We start from the raw sequence: 23,693 nt of genomic DNA on the forward strand, positions 1-23,693 counted from the left end.
CAAGTCAAAAGGAGGTGAGAGAGTCAGGTCAAACAAACATCAATCAAAATGTATAATTCCCCCAAACTGGAAAATCACAGTTGACTATACAGCACAAATAATTCCAAAGGAAATACACAGGACTCAATTCTCCTCTCATTTCTGTCTTGTCTACTTTATGTAGTTGTATTACTACCAAATGAGTAAAAAGAGAGATGTGATTCTATATGAATAAAGTTCAGAACTGATTGCCTATTACTCAATTAACAACGAGGATTTCTAAGAAAAACTCTAGGATAGCTTTTTTCCCATAGGGGCATTTCCTAGGAGCAAAAGAGAGTGCACTGACAGTTGCAAAAGTATCACTTAAAAAATGCATTTATCAATTCCTTCAAAAGTCACTTTATTTTTTCCAACATTAACAATCACAAAGGTTAGCAGCGTTCTAGAAAAATAAGCAAATGGCATGAAACATTTTACCTGCATTTGTCACAACAGATCATGTATCCATCATCATGTGTAAAACCACATATGCACCTGGTTACATCAGTACCATAACTTCCATCCTCAGATGTGCTGATTGTAGTAGCACTGGAAGTTTCATCAAAATTAGGAGTGGTAAATATGCCTACTTCATTTTTGCTAATAAGAACTGATGGAGGAGGGGAAGCCGGAGGTGTTGGAGGAGGACGAGCACCATAATTATGGTCCTGGGTAATTAATCACAAATACATCACAATGTAATTTCAATAAAAATATAAACTAAGCAACTTAAATAAAATTCAATCCTTAAATATTTGAGGGAGATGAAATTGGCCTACTTCTTCCTTAATACCTTTAAAATAATGACTTGGTGAAACCAGATATAGAAACTTGGTCACCTTCACAATGCAAGATGTGAGAATAGTGGTTAAAAAAAAAAACAACTCAGGAAACTGGAGGCTAAAGAATAACAAAAACAATTACAAAAGACGTATTATCACTATAAAGTATACAATAGGGATTTTTAAAGTTTTGGCAACATTGAATAGACAAGCTTAGACAAGCTTTCATTTTCTCAGCTATGAAATGGGGATGAAAACTATACCTATCTTATTAGGTTGTACCTATCTTATTAGGTTGTTTTTGAAGATGAAATTAGATAATATACGCAAAAATGCTTAGCACAGAGCCTGACATATAAGTGCTAAATAAATGGTAACTATATAATTACTATATAATTTAGAATCAACAGTAGATAGTACAATTCTATCTACAGTCTTTTTATACAGAAGGTAAAGAATTATAATACTAAACTATTAATAGCATAAAAAAGCAAAATAATAATAATATAAAAACTTCTAGGGAATTCCTCTTATAGAATTTTAATCCCTTGAATAAATATAATTAGATCAATGAAAAAACTAAACTACAAATTACATACCTAATTGTTTAGATAGTATAAAACAAGTCTGCTTTTAAAATATTCAGTTTTAGGCACAATACCACACACATCAACTTTCAACCTCTAGATATATAAAATATATAGAGATTTATATACAGATATAAAACATACCCTTCCAGAGAAATGTGTGACACTTACCGCATAGGGCAGACCAATGTAACTGTGTGAATGATGCGAGCTGCTGGTATATAACTGGTGGGGATAACTGTTGGATTTCTCAACTACCACAGGGCTAGCTTCTACAGATTCTGGTCTGGAGGGAAAAAAGTTGCATCAAAGAGGATTGCATTGATTTTTTTCCTTTCAATCTATTTAAAATTATAAGCACTTATTTTATTGGCTATCAAATAAAATGTCTTTAAAATGTCTAAAACAAAGACACCCTGTGGACATGATGTATCCTATTTAGAATCTGCATCATTAAAACAAACTTTTAATTAAGTACAATAAATGTCCCCCCTTCAAGTTCAGATATAGTTTTCCTATCATTAAAAAAAATTAGTAGAGATTAAACATTACTTAATATACTCAGTGGCACTGGGGACACTATGCACAGGATGGAGAAAAGTGGTAGAAATAATTTAAACAAGACTAAGGACATACTGAATCCATATGGACCCCAATTTGAATGTGAAGTATACATTTCAATGTCAAAGCTTCATGTATGTGTTAGTGTGTCAAGATATAACAAAGCCTTGGAAATATCAGAAAACCTAAGGAACAGGAAACCTCACAATGAACCAAGGTTTGCTTATGAAAAAAATGTAACTAGCAGTCTATGGTAGTGTAAGATCAGCAGTTCTGGCCTGATAATGGCCAAATGATGATGACCTGACCAACCACTGATACAACTGAGAGTAACAACTCACCCGCTGTGGTGGACTTATAAATTCCCTGTCCTAGCATTTTACGTTCATCACTTTCCCAAATTCTTCACTTATATCAATCCTCCTGAGCCCTAGCCTGATAATTCCTATTGATCAATGTGGTAGTGAACCTACTTGAGGGCAATTCACACTGAAATTAATTTCTCCCTTGCACACACACAACATGACTCATTTCTGTGCCTTTATTCTTACCAACGCCATCCTTTGAGATGATTTTTTCATAACCCTTATGCTACCTCTTATTCAAAACCTTCCCTTAGAATTTAGTACTACTTGCACTCTTCATGGTTTAAGGCTTCTTAATGCAGTTACAATCTAATTGGTCAAATTTCTACTGTCAATTACTTCCTGATACACTGCCCCCCTCCACTCATCCCCTGCACAAAGTCTCAGTTTTGCTCTAAGTGACTGCTGCTTGGGATCCAGTGTGCTAAAATCAGTAGAGAGAGGAGGCACAAACTGAGGTCAAGTGGTTCTGAAGGAGATTACAAAAGAAGAGTCTCCAAAATGTTCTGAATATTTAGAAAACCAGTACTCACCTATTATCTATGCTGTTACGTTAAAATTTTACTTGCTTAATCTTTTAAAAAAAATGTGTTTCTTAATTCCAAACTTAACACATGCTCATTGTACAAACTTTAAAACAGAAGTACGTAAGAAAGTGAAAAGATCATGTCTTCATCCAAACCTGATACACCCATGTTAAGATGCCTCTAAATTTGTCTATCCATAAATACATCTAACAGTTGTTTTTTTTTTAAAAAAATGAGAATGTACAATATGTACTCACAATTTGCTTTTTCAATCTTTCACTGTCAACACATACCTACCTTATTTTTGGTAATAACAGATTATTTCATTATATGAATGTACCATAGTTTATTTAACAAATTCCCTTTTGGTAGATGTTTAAATTGTTTCTGTTTTTCAGTGTTAAAGGTATCACTGAAATTGTACACCCTTCTATACACTGTTTTCTGCTTACTTGGCAGTATTTCTACAACATGGATTCCTGGAGGCAGAAATGCTGAACAAAAGGGTAAATGCACATAAAATCAATACATACTGCCAAACCACCTTTGACTACAATATTGATTCCTTTAGAATTCTTTTAAAAATACATAGAGGGGGGCTTCCCTGGTGGCTCAGTGGTTGAGAGTCCGCCTGCCGATGCAGGGGACCCGGGTTCGTGCCCTGGTCCGGGAAGATCCCACATGCTGCAGAGTGGCTGGGCCCGTGAGCCATGGCCACTGAGCCTGCGCGTCCGGAGCTTGTGCTCCGCAACGGGAGAGGCCACAGCAGTGAGAGGCCCGCGTACCGCAAAATAAATAAATAAATAAATAAAATAAATAAATACATAGAGGGAAGAAATGGGGTTTTAGCAATTCCTGACCTATTATTAAAGCAAGATTGTAGGAATTGTGGCCATGACAGAAAGATTCACTCTTAGGGATTTAGAGTGTGGCAAGAAATTTGTATTTTGGAGTAGATAATGGTTGGGAATTAAAAAAATAAGACTTTCAGTGAATACAGATAAATTCAAGCATGTAAACAAGCCACAAATCCTTTGCATAACCTCATGATTCAAATTAAAGCTATACAGCACTATTCACAATAGCCAAGACACGGAAACAACCTAAATGTCCATCAACAGATTAACAAATAAGATGTGGTACATATATACAATGGAATACTACTCAGCCATAAAAAAAGAATGAAATAATGCCATTTGCAGCAACTTGGATACAACTAGAGATTATCATACTAAGTGAAGTAAGTCAGAAAGAGAAAGACAAATACCATATGATATCACTTATATGTGGAATCTAAAATATTGCACAAATGAACCTATCTACAAAACAGAAACAGACTCACAGACATAGAGAACAGACTTGTGGTTGCCAAGGGGGAGGGGAGAAGGAGAGGGATGGACTCAAAGTTTGGGGTTAGTAGATGAAAACTATTACATTTAGAATGGATAAACAACATGGTCCTAATGCATAGGACACGGACTATATATCCAATCTCCTAGGATAAACCATAATGGAAAAGAATATAAAAAAGAATGTATATATGTGTATAACTGAGTCACTTTGCTGTACAGCAGAAATTAGCACACTGTAAATCAACTATACTTTAATATTAAAAAATAAAAAATTAAAGTTGTAAATACTAACAAGTTGGCAATGCAAGAAGGCAGAAATACTTCATCAAGATCCTCATTTCTAATGCTACTACTTAATAAAAGTAATTTTAAAAAGAAGGTAACAATTGTTAAAAAAAAAATGGGTTGACATATTTTAAGGATTTTTCCAAACTGTAAGATAGTATTAAAAAGAAAAACAAAAAAAGCCAAAAAAAAAACAAAAAAAAAGGACACCAGACATCCTTAGAAATGTTCCCTAAGAAGTCCCATGGTGCTAAACATCCTCAAAACACACAGTGAATCTGAAAATAACTTTGTGACAAATACCAAAAGTCAAACATCCTTTAGATCCGGTAACCCCATTTTTGGAAATTTATCCTAAGAAAGTAATTCCCACTAAATAACGACCTGAAGAATTGAGATGTTCTTTTTAACACTATTCATAAAACTAGATATGAGTAGAAATCATTTAAATGTCCAATCAATAGAAAATGATTAAATCTGAGCAACCTACTATATTTACACATGGACAACAGCACAGCAAAAACTCATGGTAACAAAAATCACTGTATTATGGTTACAGGAGTTTTCCTCAAAATCTCCTATAATGTTACCATAAAGCTTTAGTAAATTTTTAACTGCAGGGCTAAAGAGATAATATGTAATAGTAAGTTTCTGTGTAAATAGTTGCTTCAGGGCTCTGTTTAGCCAATTTATATTGTCACATAAATGCTGAGTTAATACACAGGTATAACATTAACCATACAGAAACTACATTAGTATACTATGTCTATAATTATGTATCAAAACATAAACCATGGTGCTATGTTCATCCTGCAAATAAGATTTCACTTACATAACTGTGATGTCACTTTTCAAAGAGAGTGTGATTATTTGTATTCATTCATATATTGTTTTGTATGTGTTCTTAAATCACTGAAATGTTGATCATTGTCAAAAAGATGATCTTTAACCATTGAAACTTCCTAAAGGATAATCATTCTCTAGTTTGGTAATTCAAAATGTCCAAAATGTTAAAAAAAAAAAAAAACAAAAAAACAGGTAATTAAAGTATTCCTAATGTATAAGCAATAAGATATGGTCAAATGATCAATATAGCCTGAATTATAGTTTTCAAAACTTTGAATTCTGTTTCCCATAGGTAGAGAAACTCAAATGCAGAAAAAGAGATTCTAATAAGCAACTGGCTCTAAAACTGAAATAAGAAGTATGCTCTCTTATTAACTAAGTCAATACTGACTGCTTCTTTTAGAAGTTCTCTAAAAGCTAATAAATGCAGAAGGAATGATCAAATTAGAAAAGTTACCAATCTGCTACCTTCGAGAGATAATGGATTTCGGCAACAGATAACCATAGATGCTAAAACCTTGAAAATTTAAAGATGATGGACAGATAAGGCTGACAACACCTGAACTTCTTGATCATTCTTAACATCACTGGAAGTTAGACAACTAAGTTTTTCTGTGCTTCTTCTAATACTATGCAACAGAAAATATAAAGTCCCACATAAAAAGTCTCATGCTGAAAAAAGAAATATGAAAGAGGGAAGAAAAAACAAATCTGAAGCTAATCATATCTCTTTATCTAAATATCAGTTTATCAGAAATATGGGGAAAGTGGAATATTACATGATGCCAAAAGGAAGAAAAGAGCCAAATACAGAATACTGAAACTTCTGTAGGCCAAATGATCCAGTTTCTTATACAGTATGAGGAAAAACACAGTTTAAAGTGTTGTTCCAGATAAAAAAATGATTCAAGAGACATTTCAATCAAATACAATGTGTGGATCTTGTCTGGAGCCAATCTGAACACACCAATTACAAAAAGACAGTTTTGAGACAAGTGAAAGAAATCTGAAGATGAACTGGGTATTTTATATTAAGGAAGTATTAATTTTACTATATGAGATAATAGTATTGTGGTTTAAAAAAAAAGTCCTTCTCTGTTAGTGGTGCATACTGAAGTATACATAGTTAAACTGATGTGAGGATATGCTTCAAAAATCTTTAGGGCTTCCCTGGTGGCGCAGTGGTTGAGAGTCCGCCTGCCGATGCAGGGGACACAGGTTCGTGCCCCGGTCCGGGAAGATCCCACATGCCGCGGAGCGGCTGGGCCCGTGAGCCATGGCCACTGAGCCTGCGCATCCGGAGCCTGTGCTCCGCAAGAGAGGCCACTACAGTGAGAGGCCCGCGTACCGCCAAAAAAAAAAAAAAAAAAATCTTTAAAACTATGGGATACGTGAAACAAGACTGGCAAAACTCTGAATACTACTGAAGCTGAGTAATGGCCACCTGAGATTATTATACTATTCTCCCTACTACTGTATATATTTTTGTATTTCCCTACTAAAAAGTTTTTTTTTTTAAGTTCCCCAAGCCTTTTATCTTACATATACTGTCCTATATAAAATAGGTAACTATAAGAATGGTATACTTCCTCCCAACTCAGGAAGACGTCCTCGCCATCTATTTCTAAGCCTCTATCTGGGGAATCTCTCTTAACCCTTACTTCTTAATTTCAACACAGTCCTCAAGGCTCACTTCAGGTACTCCTTAAGGAGCACTTTTGTGACTGCTTCAACTCGTAATTTTATAAATTCTAGATTCCTACAGCACTTATTTGCTGTACTGCTAATTTATTACTTTTCATGTAATATTTTCATATGCTGTCAATCATCTTCCCATATGCATTTATTATTTTCTCTCCCAAACTCCATCAAAATTAACAAGTTTTATCCAGTAGGAAGAACATGGAATTGGGACTTACATGTCTAATGCTGGCCATTAAAGGGGTACAGGTACAGTATGCACCTTTCTGAACCTGAGTTTTTTATTTGTAAAGTGGGGATAAATATACCTGCTTCACCCTCTCTCCAGAAATATGGATGAAACTCAAATGACACAGAGGATGTGAAAATGTATTTTTCTCAACTGTAATGTATTATAAATGTGTAACATACTCATGTATTCAGAAATGCCTCTCTAACTATGAATATTCAGACTGAAGTTGCTTTTAAATTATTTTAAAACCTTAACTCCACAATAATTCAATTCCAGTAAAGTTCTAAGTGTAAGTTTAACTAGACCTATTTTAAATAAATCACTAAAGTTGCAAGGTACCAAAACCTTATTGATATTTAAATCACTTAGTAAATATTTATTGAGCTCTAAATATGTGCTAAAGTCCTTATAAAGTTTCTTATTTATTTTATAAATTTATTTATTTTATTTTTATTTTTGGTTGTGTTCGGTCTTTGCTGCTGCTCCCGGGCTTTCTCTACTTGCTGCGAGCGGGGGCCACTCTTTGTCGCGGTGCGCGGGCTTCTCATTGCGGTGGCTTCTCTTGTTGCAAAGCACGGGCTCTAGGCACGCGGGCTTCAATAGTTGCAGCATGCGGGCTTCAGTAGTTGCAGCATGCGGGTTCTGTAGTTGTGGCTCGCGGGCTCTAGAGTGCAGGCTCAGTAGTTGTGGCGCACAGGCTTACCTGCTCCGCAGAATGCGGGATCTTCCCGGACCAGGGATCGAACACAGGTCCCTTCATTGGCAGGCAGATTCTTAACCACTGCGCCACCAGGGAAGCCCCATAAAGTTTATTTTTAAAGTATAGTCCCATAACTCCCTAAATTAGGTTGAAATAAGTGCCTTTGCTATCCTTTTGTAAAGCAGATTTTTAATACATATTTTCTTAGAGTTGAGTCCATATATACCACTGAGTTCTTTACATAGCAAAAAACTAAACTTTATACCAAGAAATGTAATCAGTAATCATGAACATGTAATACTGATATAATAAAGTTTTAAAATTCTAGGTCGGTGATTCAGAACATTAACCAGGAAAATGTTTTATTGCTACACTGTGTGTGTGTGTGTGTGTATATATATATATATATATATATATATATATATATATATACACACATATACACATATGTATTACTAATCCAACATGAACACACAAAGCAATATACGTACATCACTTTTCCATACTTACTTTCCTTATCTCTTTTAATGACATTATACACTCCAGGAGGCAAGGACCAATTACTATAGTAAAGGTTATTTACCACAAACAAAATAGGAAATAGAAAATGGTATAACTACAGAATGAGATTAATGTTCTAGTTTTAATTCCAATCACTGCTTAAAACATTCCTCATTTCAACACAAAAGCTAATAAGCAAGGAATCACTATCACTGGCAGCAGAGATTTTTTTAATGTTTAGACTGTTTTAAAATGAATATTTCTAAAGTTTTTGGTTTAAAAGGTTTTTAGAAGAGCTATATAGAGGTATGTTAAGGCTTAAGCATGTCAATGAAAAATGAAGCTAATTTTGGTGGAACACTTAATACAGTATACATATGTAAGGTTTATGTAGATTAACACAATCTGATACAATGTATTAGATACATTTTTCACACAACCTAATATCCAACATGTTGGGACTTCCCTGGCAATCCAGTGGTTAAGACTCCGTGCTTCCAATGCAGGGAATGCAGGTTCGATTCCTGGTCAAGGAACTAAGATACCATATGCCATGGGGTGTGGCCAAAAAAAAAAAAAAAGAAAAGAAAAGAATATCCAACATGTTAAACCAAGGAGCAGTATGTGAGCTCCTTAAAGAGAAGTGACTATTTTATTCAAAAATTTTTTATGGGAATATTTTATTTGATTCCTCTCTTTAAACTCTTAAAGGCACCCCCTAGTTTTTATGTTTTAATGTTAAGTGACTAAGAACCTATCCATACAGATAGGTTCACTCCTACCTCCACTGAACTATCATATTTCCCAATACACAGGTCTCAAACTTATGAACAATCTTCATAACATGCCCCTTAAGCCCTGGTGACGATTTATTTCTTCAATAATATGTGGCAGACAGAAAGGCAGGGTATGACAGCCATGAGTATAATATATCCTGTACAAAGAGATGATAATCTCATGATGATCATCACTTTGCTGGACTCTCCTGACATACTTTACTATACAAAGTCAAGAAATGATCTTATCTTAGTATTGATATTTCTGTCCCTGCTTATAATAAAGCATTTGCCATTTTCTGCTGACTCACAGTCCTCTCAAATCTATATCTTATCACCCTTAACATAAGCTTTCAGTACATGAAAGAATGAATCTGGAGATATCATTATACAGTCCCTATTCCAAAGAAGTCACACAGACATTAAAACAGAGCAACCCTAATAATGCTGGAGGAGGACACCACAGTTTAGACCACTCCATCCAGAAAGTTTATTCCTATACTTTGTTTCCATCTATGATAAATAGATGATAAATCTATTGATCTATAGATCTATAGATCTATTGATCTATAAATCTATGATAAATCCCACTTACAGAATTTTTCTGGGTTTTTCTTGTGTGTATTTACCTTACAATCAAAGGAGCACACAAACCGTAATTCAACAAATAGTTCTATGATGATGTTCAATATGTAAAGTAACTTGTTAGATTCTAGACAGGATAGAAAGATATATAAAACCTACTCACACCCCTCTCCTCAGAGTTTCTGATCGTGGAAGGAATGGCAGGGTTAGCAAAAAGAGACAGGTATACAAAAACCCCCATACAAGGCAAAAATAGGGTAATGCCCTAAGAAAGATATGAGTAAATGCTTAAAAAAAACTCTTTCCTCTTATGCATGAGACCTTGATCTTTGGTCAACTTTCTGCCTCTGATCCCCTGCAAACCTGATAGCTAATTTGCTATACTGCTAGGTACATTAATAAAAATGATCCTTGGTTGGTAAATTAATTTTATCTGGACTGGGAAAATTATAAATACTTGATGAGGATGCCACAGATGTGAACTTCCCCAAGATGCAGTGACTCCTGGAAGGGAACCTGGAAGTTCTCTCTATGGTTGTTACAAGAAATATTGGCTTCTGAGGTGCATGGGGCTTCTAAATTAGGGAACACCCTCACATCTGCCCAATGTGGATCTTAAGTCCTTGTCCCTGACCAGTCACCTGACAACCCAAGAAAGTAACTCCTGGATGGCTGACTGTACTCTTTCATAGACACACAGAGAGGAACACTTGATGCTAACCTCCGATAAGCTATGGTTCCTATCCTATTTACCATGTAGACTAATGCCAAGTATGGCCTACGACAGTCTTGTAAGTCTGAATGTTTAGTTGAACTTAAAAAGACCTCCTTGTAGGAGCTGCAAAAGGTCAACGCTCTAGGCTCTAGATTCTGCAGGGTTCAAGAGAAAGACATATCTACCTGAGTAACAGGAAAGATAAGGAGTGACATCATGAGGTTTCATTAGATGTGAGAATGCTTCTGAAAGATATGCAGGAATTTCAACATTTGAATGTTAAACGAGGTAAATCTTCTATTGAAAAAATTTAATTTAAAAAAAAGCAGTAATGATGGGGCTTCCCTGGTGGCGCAGTGGTTGAGAGTCCGCCTGCCGATGCAGGGAACATGGGTTCGTGCCCCGGTCCGGGAGGATCCCGCGTGCCGTGGAGCGGCTGGGCCCGTGAGCCATGGACACTGAGCCTGCGCGTCCGGAGCCTGTGATCCGCAGCGCGAGGGGCCACAGCAGTGAGAGGCCGGTGTACCAAAAAAAAAAAAAAAAAAAAAAAAAAAGCAGTAATGATGGAGAAAGAAAATATCTCATGCATATGCAAAAGGTAGGAAAAATGGCCTGTAGAATCTTTAAGGAGTATGGAGAGGTCAGTCAGACTTCAAGACAGTGTTTATTTATTTAGCTGTTTCTCAAAATCAAATATACAAATCCCCATAATAGAAGGAGGGGGATTTTTCTTTGTAGATTTGGATTTAGAAAAAGATTACATTAAATTAGATCTTTAAGTGATCTGTGTACCAACACCATCGAACACAAATTCAAGCCCTTGCATTTGAAATCTCATGGCAATATTTGGTATTAAGTGGTAGTCAACTGGAATAATTCTAAACATACTCTTTTTACCTATCTCAAAATTAATATAGTAAAATTTTAAAATTTCAGAGAGCTCACAGAGCTGCCTAGGGATTATAACCACAGACCACAGTTTGAATAGCACTGATTAAACAAATACTGAGGGCCTAATGTTTGCCAGGGACTATGAGAGTTATAAAGATAAGACACTGTTTCTGCCTTCAAGGAACTTATGATAATACAGTTTTCACTCATTCAATAAACATCTGAGCACACACTAAGTAGAAGAGACTGAGATGCTGGAAATCAAAAAATAAAGAAGTAACAGCGGCCCTTCTCAAGAAACTGATGTATGGGGAAGACAAACAAGTACATCAATGATTACAATAGTGCTATAAGAGGCACACACAGGGGCCATTCATAATAATTCATAATAGTTTAAGTAAGTTTTAAAGAATAAGTTAACAAGCCCAAGAAATACAGGTGGAAGAGATGGAGAAGATATTCCAGACAGAAGGCGCACAGGGAATCAGAGATATCAACAGCAAGAAGTGTTTAAGCATGTTTCTCTAAGCATGATCAACAGACCACCAGCACCACAATCATCAGTAGTGCATGTTACAATTTCTTACAACTCTACTTAACCAAATGAATCAAACATTTTTAAGATCAGGCTCACAAATCTATATTGTAATAAGCACCTCAATCTACATTCACTGTAGTTTAGGAAGCACAGATTAAAAAGAACTGCTAAAATTCAGAGCAGAAAGAGTTAAAGGCATAGAGAAGGGGCCAGAGATGAGGGCAGGTAAGTCAGGCAAGGAACAGTTCAAGAAGTACCTTGGGTATCCAGCTAAGGAATATGATCTTTATCCTGAAAAACTATACAGAGCCACTAATGGTTTGTTTCTCCCACAGGAAAGATCAGAGCAGCAGCATGGCAAAATAAAGCTGAGGGCTTCAAATGTGAGGTGGAGCAATCTGTGAATAATTCTCCCAGATTCAGTAGGTTTAGTAGCTCTGAACCTGATGAGAACATGTAAAAAGTGCTACCTCTCCAAAACTCCTCCTTACTGGTTAGTTACCTTTGCTCAGTTCTTTGCTTCACTGAAAAACACGTAGTACCCCGTCTAGTTTCAAAGTGATCCTCATGAGTGTAGGGTGCCCAGGGTCCAAACTGGTAACCTTTTTATTGAAGAAAGGGATATGAAACTATGCAACTTGCTATTGTAACTAATAATTCTGCAATTTTATTCTTGAATTCCTTCAATACTAAGTACAGGACCAACCCACCTTGATGATTTACCTACATTAATTTTTTATTAGGTACAGAACACAGGGCACATTAACCACTGTTAGATTCATTTGAAACTTAGCTACTTTCAATGACGATGTGGAAATAAATGACTTTAAAATATTTTATTACTGAAAGAAGACTTAACTCTTGATAATCCCTGGATCTATGAATTACACCACCAACAAGAAGTTTCCATTAATTCTCTAGCAGGCTTCCTTCTTATAATGTGTTTTTAAAACCTTACTAAACTTGGTGTCATTTGCCAAATACGCATCAAATTATCTTTTCATCCACTTAATTTCTAGTTGTTACATGTCATGCCAAACTTCTTTCAGTCGACTTTTCCATTTAAGACAGTTCTGAATTCTGAAAGAAACTTTCTACTTGGCTGTTTAGCCACACAAAGCTCGAGTCAGCTTCAAGGGCCTGTTTTGGAGCTACAGCACATTACTAAAAAGCTTCCAAAAAGAGACCTTTACATACACTCTAAAGTTGAGAAAATACAATTACATTTTAAACTCCTACTCTTAACCATATGATCTGGGAATTTAAGCCTTCCTCGGTTAAAGACAATATGATTTAAAATTTCCTAGTTAAAATACCATAACTGGTTAAAAATCTTATATTCTATCATGGTGAGTACTCAATCACTCAAATAATGTAGTAAATTTCAGTTTCCCTCTTGTCACTATTTTAATTCTGCTAGTTTCCTAATGCCTTTTTAGTATTTTCCACCTTCCTGAAATAGGCACTAAACAGAACTGTTACTTTAAAGAACTACAGCATTCAACTCATTGAAATCAGACTAGCTGTTTAAAGACTTTTTTTTTTTTTTTTTTACATATAAGGGACATTTTGTTCAGTTCTATAGTCCCGTATATCTATCTACCACAAAGAGGCTGTAAAAAATTTGTAGCTTTAGTTCTACCTCTCCTAAACAAATGAAGTAGAATTAGTTAAGATATGAGCACAATCATTTGTGTATAATAAGCTTTGGGGTTAACCAAGAGACCTTCAAGCCATATGATTCATGACTTACTACTGTCTGCTTCCAAACTTTTTCATCCTCCCAGACACTTTGTACTCATTAAACCTCTTACCTTCTCCAGGCCCAAGCACCTGGTAACCTCTATTTTACCGTCTGTCTCTATTAGCCCATTCTAGACACTTTATATAAATGGAATTATAAAATATTTATCCTTTTGTGTCTGGCTTACTTAGTGTAATGTTTTCAGGGTTCATCCATTTGTAGCATGTTTCAGAATTCTGTTCCTTTTTATGGCTGAATAATATTCCACTGTATAGATGTACCACATTTTGTTTATCCGTTCATCTGTTGATGGACACTTGGGATGTTTCCACCTTTTGGCTATTATGAGTAATGCTGTTGTGAATATTGGTATTCAAGTACCTGTTTTGAGCCCTTGATTTCAGTTCTTTTGGGTATATACTTAGGAGTAGAATTCCTGGGTCATAAGGTAATTCTATGTTTAACGTTTTGAGAAACCACCAAACTGTTTTCCATCTGGTTTTCTTTTCATGCCTTAATCTCCTTTTTAAATGTTTCTTCTCCTGTTTCTTAAATATTTTTGTTTTCTAGGTGTCTACACTTTGTAAACTGTACTGGAGGTTTCCATCCACTAGTACTGTAGCTTTCACCATTTCCTAAGTGTTCATGACTTCCAAATCAGCCTTAACCTAATTCTATCTCATTAGCTCCACCCAAATAGCTCTCCACATTACTAGACCTCTTAATTTAGATGTGTCATGACTATAAAGTACATGTTTGTTGTAGAAAATCCTTTCTCACGTCCCAGATTTTGGAATTTAAAATTAAATTTAGAGCTGGGGCCAGCAAACCTTTTCTGTAAAGGACCAGAAAGTAAATATATTTAAGGCTTGGAACAACACGGTTTCTGTTGCAACTACTCAGCTCTGTTGTACCTGGAAAGCCAGAAAACATATTTAAATAATTGGGCATGACTTTTTAAAATAAACTTATTTATTTATTTTTTATTTTTGGCTGCAATGGGTCTTTGTTGCGTGCAGGCTTTCTCTAGTTGCAGTGAGTGGGGGCTACTCTTCGTTGCATTGTGCGGGCCTCTCATAGCAGTGGCTTCTCTTGTTGCACAGCACAGGCTCTAGGCATGCGGACTTCAGTAGTTGTGGTGCGTGGGCTCAGTAGATGTGGCCTGTGGGCTCTAGAGCACAGGCTAAGTAGTTGTGGCACGTGGGCATAGTTGCTCCACAGCATGTGGGATCTTCCAAGACCAGGGCTCAAACTCGTGTCCCCTGCATTGGTAGGCAGATTCTTAACCACTGCGCCACCAGGGAAGTCCGTGACTGAGTTTTTTTTTTTTTAATTAATTAATTAATTTATGCAGATTCTTAACCACTGCGCCACCAGGGAAGTCCATGACTGAGTTTTGTTTGTTTGTTTATTTATGACTGCACTGGGTCTTTGTTGCTGTGCACAGGCTTCTCATTGTGGTGGCTTCTCTTGTGGCGGAGCAGAGCCTCCAGGCACACAGGCTTCAGTAGTTGTGGCTTGCTGGCTTCAGTTGTTGTGGTTCGCGGGCTCTAGAGTGCAGGCTCAGTAGTTGTGGCGCACGGGCTTAGCTGCTCTGCGGCATGTGGGATCTTCCTGGACGAGGGATCGAACCCGTGTCCCCTGCATTGGCCGGTGGATTCTTAAGCACTGCGCCACCAGAGAAGCCCCATGACTGAGTTTTAATAAAACTTTATTCTCAAAAGTCAGGCAGCAGGCTGGATTTGGCTCAGGGATCCTTCTTTGCCAACTGCTTGTTTAGAGAGAGCAAATTCTGGGAAAGAACTGACTGTAATAAAGAGTACCCTTTTTCTCTAATTTCAATGGCTTAAGCAAGTACTACTAGTTCAGTGGTATAACTTTCTTTGAAAATGTAACAAGAACTCAACAGGAATTTCTTATTACTTTATTAGTAAATATTTATTGAGGGTTTATTATATACCAGCTACTGTTTTAGGTACTGGGAACACAACTCTATTATCTAAAATCTTGTATTTATATTCGATTTCTGTTTTTCTCTTGTAAAATGGAAAAATGTCACTCTTTTTATTACAGTCCTATTCTTCCACTTGCCCTCTGGTTCTCATCCCTTCTCACCTTTTCAAGATCTTTACACTTTACTCTTGCCTGCAGTTATTATCCCATGTCTCCTGTATCTTCAGTCTCCCTCTATGTTAGATCATTCCTGTCTTATTTATTATTCCATTTAAAACGCCTGCCCCCTTTTACTTATCTTTCCATTTCTCTGTTCCTCTTTAGAGAAAACTCCTTGAAAGAGTTGTTTGTGCTCAATATCAGGTTGCACAACAGCACTTTAACTACCCATGTTGTCAAACCAATTGGTAATCGTAATTTATATACACTTTTCAGCATTTGATGTAAATAAACATTCCCTTCTCCTAAAAAGATTTATTAACTCTGCCAGCTTTCTGGGTACCACACTTAACTGGCCACTCTTTCTCAGTTTTTGCTTGATCTTCTGCCCACAAATGTTTTCTTTTTTCCCCAGGATCATCTTTTTCTTTAAACAACTCTATCTCCATCCAGTTGCTTAATCCAAAACCCTAACGTGTCATTCTTGATCACTCCTTTGCCCTCACCCTCCACACTAATGCTATGGTCGATCCTGTGTCTCCTTCCAATATACATTTAGAATCAGTACACCTCTCTCCATTTCTACCATTTTCCTAGTCCAAGCCCTTGCCATCTCTTGCCTGGATACTGTGGTAACACTGTGAATGTACTTCATGTACTTTATGCCACCAACCTGTAAACTTAAAAACAGTTAAAATGGTAAGTTTTATGTTATGTATATTTTACTACAATTTGAGAAAAAGAAAGAAAGAAAGAAAATCACAAAAGGATAGTTTCACTGAAGCCAAAGGTACAGAGAATCAATAGCATCAAATCCTGCTGAGAGAGCAAGCAATATGAGGCCTGAAAACCATGCATTAGCTTCAGTATGCCAGTAGCATGGTCAAAGTAAAAGCTGATTCGTATGGAGCAAGTGGAAGAATTAAAACAAGGGTGAACGATGCAAAGATTCAAGCATCTGAATGGGCCTACAATTTAGACAGTGCACAAGGAATTACAGGAATGAGAGGCACAGATAATACTGACAAAAGGTCAAGACTTAATCTGAATTAGCCACTCTCAGAACCTACCTCTGACCCCATGAGGTGATACTGGGGTCTTGGAAAAGGTAAAAGGCTGTTGCTAAGACTTGGTTAGTAGAGCAGATAGAACAAAGATATAGTAGGGCTCGTCTGCATATGGCCCCAAGGGAGTTTCAGGATATGGTTTTTTTCCCTCAGATTGGAAGTAGTTTTGTTCTGGCCTAGAATTGGTGGTAGTAGATCTGCTCCTGCTGAGTCTAGACAGGCATAATGTGGAGGGCAGTTCCTGGACCCCCAGACAATGCTGTCATGAAGCTAGGGGTTGAGAATCAGCTGCTGAGTCCTGCTTGGTGTGGCACAGAGTGCAGTAGGACAGCTACTGTTCAGGGAAACAGAGTATCTGCTGCTCTAAAGTGATGTTCAGGCACTGTTCTAGAAGGTATTTTAAACATCACATTGTCCAACCCCCAGTTTTACAGACGGGGAGATGACTGATTTAAGGGCCACAAACTCTAGATCCAAGCCCTAATTTATTATTAAGTCATTGTGTATCCATGGGACATGCCACATAATCACTCTGGGTCTCAGTTTCCACATTTATAAAATGAAGTCTTAATTCTAAGTCACATGGCATTATAATAGCAAAGAAAATACTAAAGCCCATATCTCTTATGTTGGTCTAGTACTTTTCCCACCGAATTGCATTATCCCCACTATTCCTGTGAAATTTACCAGAATGCTATTTATGCCTATGGATTAATGATCTAATGAGGTAAACAGCTTTATACCTCATTTCTGTATTACAAAACAGTACTATGTGTCTTTTTTTTTTTTTTGGTCATTTTATTAGAGTTACACAAAGCCTGGTTTCTGGTAATTCTGAATCTAGGTCACCTTAATTGTCATCACTTCACAAACTTTACAAATATGGAGAACAATTTTGGTCGTTAAAGTTGAAATTATTTATGTAATATCTGCATTCTTAAAAATGAAAATAGGCTATTTTCAAATATGTTACAGTTCTAGATTATTGTTGAAAACTCAGAAAGCAGGACAACTACCATTTTGTTTACAGTAATCTAACTGATGTTGCCACATTTCCTGGAAGCACTTTACAAATTTAAAACCTTGTTTATATCAAAATATCCTTATTCTTTAAAAAGCCATCAAAAATCATCATTCATTATACATTTTAGTGCAGACGTTTAAGTAGTCAGGTGAACTGAAGATGTAAAAAGAGAGAAAAGCCAATCATTAAGAGAGGCATTTACAGAAAAAGAACAGGTTAGAACGATTGATCAAAATAAGCTCTGGGGGATTTCCCTGGTGGTGCAGTGGTTGGGAATCCACCTGCCAATGCAGGGCACATGGGTTCGGGCCCTGGTCCGGGGGGATCCCGCATGCCACGGAGCGGCTGGGTTCATGCACCACAACTACTGAGCCTGTGCTCTAGAGCCCACGAGCCACAACTACTGAAGCCTGCATGCCTAGAGCCCGGGCTCCGCAACGAGAGAAGCCACCGCAGTGAGAGGCCTGTGTACCGCAGCGAGGAGTGGCGCCCGCCAGCTGCAACTAGAGAAAGCCCATGTGCAGCAACGAAGACCCCATGCAGACAAAAATAAATAAATAAATCAATAAATGAATAAAAAAATAAATAAATAAGCTCTGATTCCTCCTGAAATTGGACTTTTATGACTTCCTTCTTCCTCATCAAAAATTTAATTTCTTCCCTGTATAAACCTACAAAATATAGTTGGATTTTAATGAGACGCTTATACCACTGTTTTAGGTGAAACCTCTAATTTTCCTTTTAATGTTTAAAACATTCAATAATGGACACTTGGGTATCAGTAACTGCACATGGATAGACTAGCTCCCTAATTGTTACAGTAATGAACGTGAAAGATCTCCATGAGTTCTCAAGTATGCTCCTTCAGATCTGTGATCAAAACATGTCTATCGTTCTTGTTATAACTTATTACTTTTTAAAGATACATTAAAATTACACAAACTACAATAGTATACAAGAAATGTTTTTAAATGGAGAGGTTTGGTGTGACAATTGCCCTCAGTTTATCACATGTGGCATTTTACTTCATTTAACTCATCTGTTAAGAAAACTTAGCTCTTTGGATCTATGTGGCAAAATGGATCTGGAGCCAAGCAGCCTTTGGTTTAACTCTCTTATTTTTTATTAACTATGGCCTTTTTTATTAACTATGGCCTTAGTTAATTAAGTCTGTTATCTCCTTGAGCTGCATTTCTTTTGCAAAATGGGAATAATACCTGCCCAACTTTTTGCTGGGGTTATGAAGAGGTATTACACACTACACTACAGACAACTCTATGAACGCAGTGAGCTCCGTAATCAGTATCACAAGTGGGGAAAAAAATTAGAGAAAAAATGTGTTTATTATTATGTATAAAGCAAATGAGAAATTCAACGTCATTCTAAGAACCGTTCTAAACGATGCTAAGACAGTACTTTAAAATAGGCTTTTGAATATTAAAACAAAATCACATTTAAATGAAAGCACTTCCAAATTAGGATAAGCAAATCAACACTTTAAGAGCAGCAGAAAGTATTAGCTTCTTGATAGTAGATTAAGTGTAAAGAAATCATAAGCAGAAATGTTAAGTACTAGTGGAACATGAACACGTAAAAAGCTATTGAAAACATTTCATTATACACAAAACATTTTAGTATCTTCAATTACAGAAATTCAGACTAAAAGCAACCAAACACTTCAACAAATTAATCAATTCTGTCAGCAGGTGGCTCTAGTGACACTGAAATAACTAGTATCAAATACTATAAGCAAAATATAGATAGTAAAAATGTACTGAATCTCAGAAATTTGGAGTCAAAAAGAGTCACATTAATACTTCAATCCAAATCCTGTTTTTCAAATGAAGACACAAAAGCCTACCATAATTAAGTGGCTTAAGTCTACCATAAGTAAGTCTACCATAATTATGTTAGTGGCAAAACAAAACTGAAAACCCAGATATCTCTCTTTAGTACTCTCAAGTCAACAAAGAGGCATTTACTGTATTGCCAGGCATAGTACTAAAAGCCCTCCTTCAAAATAATTCACCTATAACTTAGATATGTCACATTTACTAATTTGTCTACCTCATCCAAAAATACACATAATTATATAAAAGCTCATTATAAAGACTTCTAACGGAACATTTGGTAGTAATAATAATGTTAAAAGGAATACAATGTTAGCAATCATGTTCCCAGTCTCTGAGAGGAAAAAGTAATTTGGCTCTTCTTTTTTAAAAAGGCTAGGCAAGAATACATTTAACACTCCCCATTTATACCTCTTCCCACTTCCCAGCTCCAGAAGGGTTTCTCATCTTCGCTTCTTTAACCAATTTAGTAATTCAGATGGAATATCAGACGTAAAATAGGTAAGAAGCAACAGAATAGGTCAATTTCTACCAATTAGGATAAAAAACACACAATTCTAATAAATGGCCGAACTCTGGCTCACTTTCCTATCTATCTAGTGGTAATGGAGTCTAGGTTTTCTTTCATATTTCTTATCTTTGAGCAGAGACCTGATGAGAATACCTTTGTTACATGCAGTCATATATTATACTGAATTTATTACTCCTAAAACTAAAGCTACTACTTACATGAACCATATATCAAAATAAATCAGTTGTTATATAAATCACTTTTTGTAACAGTATTAGAAAAGGAGCTATAATAGAAATAAGCCTAAAATCAACACATCAGTAAGTTCTGCCTCTGCCACTTAACTGCTCTGTGACTTCAGTTTCCTCACCTATAATTTAAAAATAATATCTACACCTCATACTTACATCCTTACCTTTCTTATTCAGAAAGAAACAGATCATTATGATCTCAGTTAGAATTTTTATAACTAGCCTAGGCTTCATTGTTCTTTTCTCTTCTGAGAGCCTATATTTTGTTATTTGGTCTAGAACTTCTCTATCCAATACAGCAGCCTCTAGACATGTGCTACTGAACATCTGAAATGCGGCTAGTTTGAACTGAGAGGCACTGGATGTGTAAAACCAACTCTTGGCAGGAACAGAAAAAAGCAAAATACAAGATCCCTAACTCTGCAGGAAAGGTAAAACAAACCCAAGATTTTTTAAAACTTAGTAATGAGAGGAAAAGAAATATGTAACAAAGAAGCTGGACTCGAAGAGTCTTACTTTAGAGACACAATAACCCAAGAGCAAACGTTACTGAGTATGAAAATACCAGACTAGAGCTTAGCAAACCCATTCTTCATAGATCCTGAACCAGACCTTCAATTTCCTATCTATAAAATGCTACAGATAGCATGAACTCTATCTAGATGAACTCAGACTTGATGAACATTAAGTGATCAAATAAATTCCCCTTTACAGCCTTAGAAGTGAGTATAAATTTGGTCTAGTACACTAATTCACTCAGTTAGCAATCATCAAGTACCTCCTAAACTTTATATTAGTTTATTAGTGATATATTATAATTTAGCAGTACAATATTTAAAAAAATATAACATATAATTAATAACATTATATAGCCACATGAGTGTAATAAAATGTAATTCTCTCTCTTTTTAAAAAACATTTTGAAATAATTATATAGCTTCACAGGATCCTGCATCAACCAACTATAGTATCTTCTGATTATGTATTTGAAATAAAAAGGAAGCAACTTGTTAATTACATCAACATTTCTTACGAAAACAGTTCCAAAAGCTTTATCTGTGGGAATGGGTGGTAGGGTGATATGATTTAAGGATCTTTTTAAGCTTCCAGGCTTTATATATTTATATATAGATAGAGAGAAAAGTTTTTAAGTTTGAAAATTAAAACACAAAAATTCTGATAGTTGTCGCATAATAGAAACTGGTACCAGCTATCCTTTCTGTGTCCACTGAGTAGAGGATACTATGCCCAAAGGACATATACTTGTATGTGGAATAGAAAAAAACTAATTTCCTAAAACAGAAATGTTCTTTAAAAAATAGTCATTCTGGGGCTTCCCTGGTGGCGCAGTGGTGGAGAGTCCGCCTGCCGATGCAGGGGACACAGGTTCGTGCCCCGGTCTGGGAAGATCCCACATGCCGCTGAGCGGCTGGGCCCGTGAGCCAGGGCCGCTAAGCCCGCGCGTCCGGAGCCTGTGCTCCGCAACAGGAGAGGCCACAACAGTGAGAGGCCCACGTACCGCAAAAAAAAAAAAAAAAAAAAAAAAAGTCATTCTGTAATTACCTACAAATTGATCATTTTCTCACAATAAAAATGGCCACATTTGTATTACGAAAGATTTGGCCCCACAATGTAAATCATACTTTTTCCATACATGCTCTATAAATGCATTTAATAAAGAACATAGGCAGAAAGCAATCCCCTACACTGCCCTCTTTCAATATATTATTCATTCTCTTTTAACTGTATAATTAATATGCAGCTTTCATTCTGTTTGTGAATTGCCTTACAGTACACATACTAAACATGCAAACAAGGCAAAGGCATATCTCACATTGTATACTGGACTAATTCCTATCAGGTATATAAATAATATTTCATAAACTATATCTTGCATTCAGTGCTTAAGAGGCCAATTTAAAAAAAGACTGTCAAGGTGAATATTTTTAGGAAGCAAAGAATCTTTGATTATTACCAATAAATGCCTATAACTATCATCAGATATAGATTTGCATCTATCAGATGCTATACATTAAGAAAAACTAGTACTTTAGCCTGGGAACCTCTTGCCTGTCAAGCCCTGCTTCCAGGTTCTTTCCTTCCTGAGTAGTGTCACTACCTGGGCAGAATGAATGTCAATCAACTGTCATAAGAGTGCCATGTTTGGGAATCTATTACTTTACAACAAAAATAACTTAACGCATAGTGTAAAAAAATGGCTTTTAAAAACTGTATTTTAATAATCATATAATTAAATGGACTATGTAGCATATTATAGGAATACTAGAGAGCATCCCTGAGTCTTTCTCAATGGCAGAAGCAGGAGTGGTGAAAACACTTCTAGACCATTTGAAATGCCAGCAAAAGGAGAATATTAACTGCAATTTTTGTCCTCTCTACATACCAGTTTTAGGAGCTCAAAAATAAATAAATTTGTTTTTATTTTTTTTAACTTGAATTCAGCTTTCTGGTCAATGAGCGTCCCATTTAGCACAATACAACTACATATTGAATCCGAGAGCAAACGTATGCATCTTTCCATCCTTTAGATTCCAACACTGTCACATGAACCCCTTGCAATTTCCAAAAACAATCAATTTTCACAGCAATAACTTAGTGCTAATGTAGTGGTCTTTCAAGATCAAAATAAAATGAAATCTATCCACACAACTGCCAAGACCAAAGAGTTAGAGGCGAGGAAGAACCTTTCACTGAATCCCTCAGAAATGGCTCCCATAAAAGCAAAAAGTGGCAAAGTACACATCTAGAAGGAAATACTCCCTTTTTCTTATTTAAAAAATGGCCTGAATTTTATTTTTCAACTCAACTTTTAAAAAAATGAAGTAATTACTGTGTTTAAATGGATATTACAATTTTTTAAAGATTCAAATTTAAAACCAAATTAATTTTCCAATATAAACATGAAAGGTCTTACAATTTAAAAAAACAATAACCTGCTACCTTGACTCTTGATGTCAACAATTAGCAAATGGAAAAGACAAAAAAAATCCGAAAAAGATAGAGCATTTTGGCTCAAAAGTTATTTACAAAGTAATTTTAGTTAAAGGAATTTTTGCCTTTAAACTTCTGACATTTTATTTTAGCCAAGAGTCTAAAATGAGAAAAAATATAAATGCAAATCAAGCACTGCTTGGTTGTGCTAAAATAA

At 36.0% G+C, this 23,693-nt stretch overlaps 1 protein-coding gene across 1 annotated transcript in view; it reads right to left on the reverse strand.

The window, feature by feature from the left end:
- Positions 1–23,693, reverse strand: part of KMT2E (lysine methyltransferase 2E (inactive)) — a 73,125-nt gene that overhangs the window by 49,236 nt on the left and 196 nt on the right. Inside the window, 2 exon segments of the mRNA XM_033862900.2 lie at positions 460–689; positions 1,562–1,676. Coding sequence (XP_033718791.1) covers positions 460–689; positions 1,562–1,676 — 345 coding nt within the window.

Source organism: Tursiops truncatus, chromosome 9, assembly GCF_011762595.2.
Source record: "Tursiops truncatus isolate mTurTru1 chromosome 9, mTurTru1.mat.Y, whole genome shotgun sequence".
Taxonomy (NCBI): domain Eukaryota; kingdom Metazoa; phylum Chordata; class Mammalia; order Artiodactyla; family Delphinidae; genus Tursiops; species Tursiops truncatus.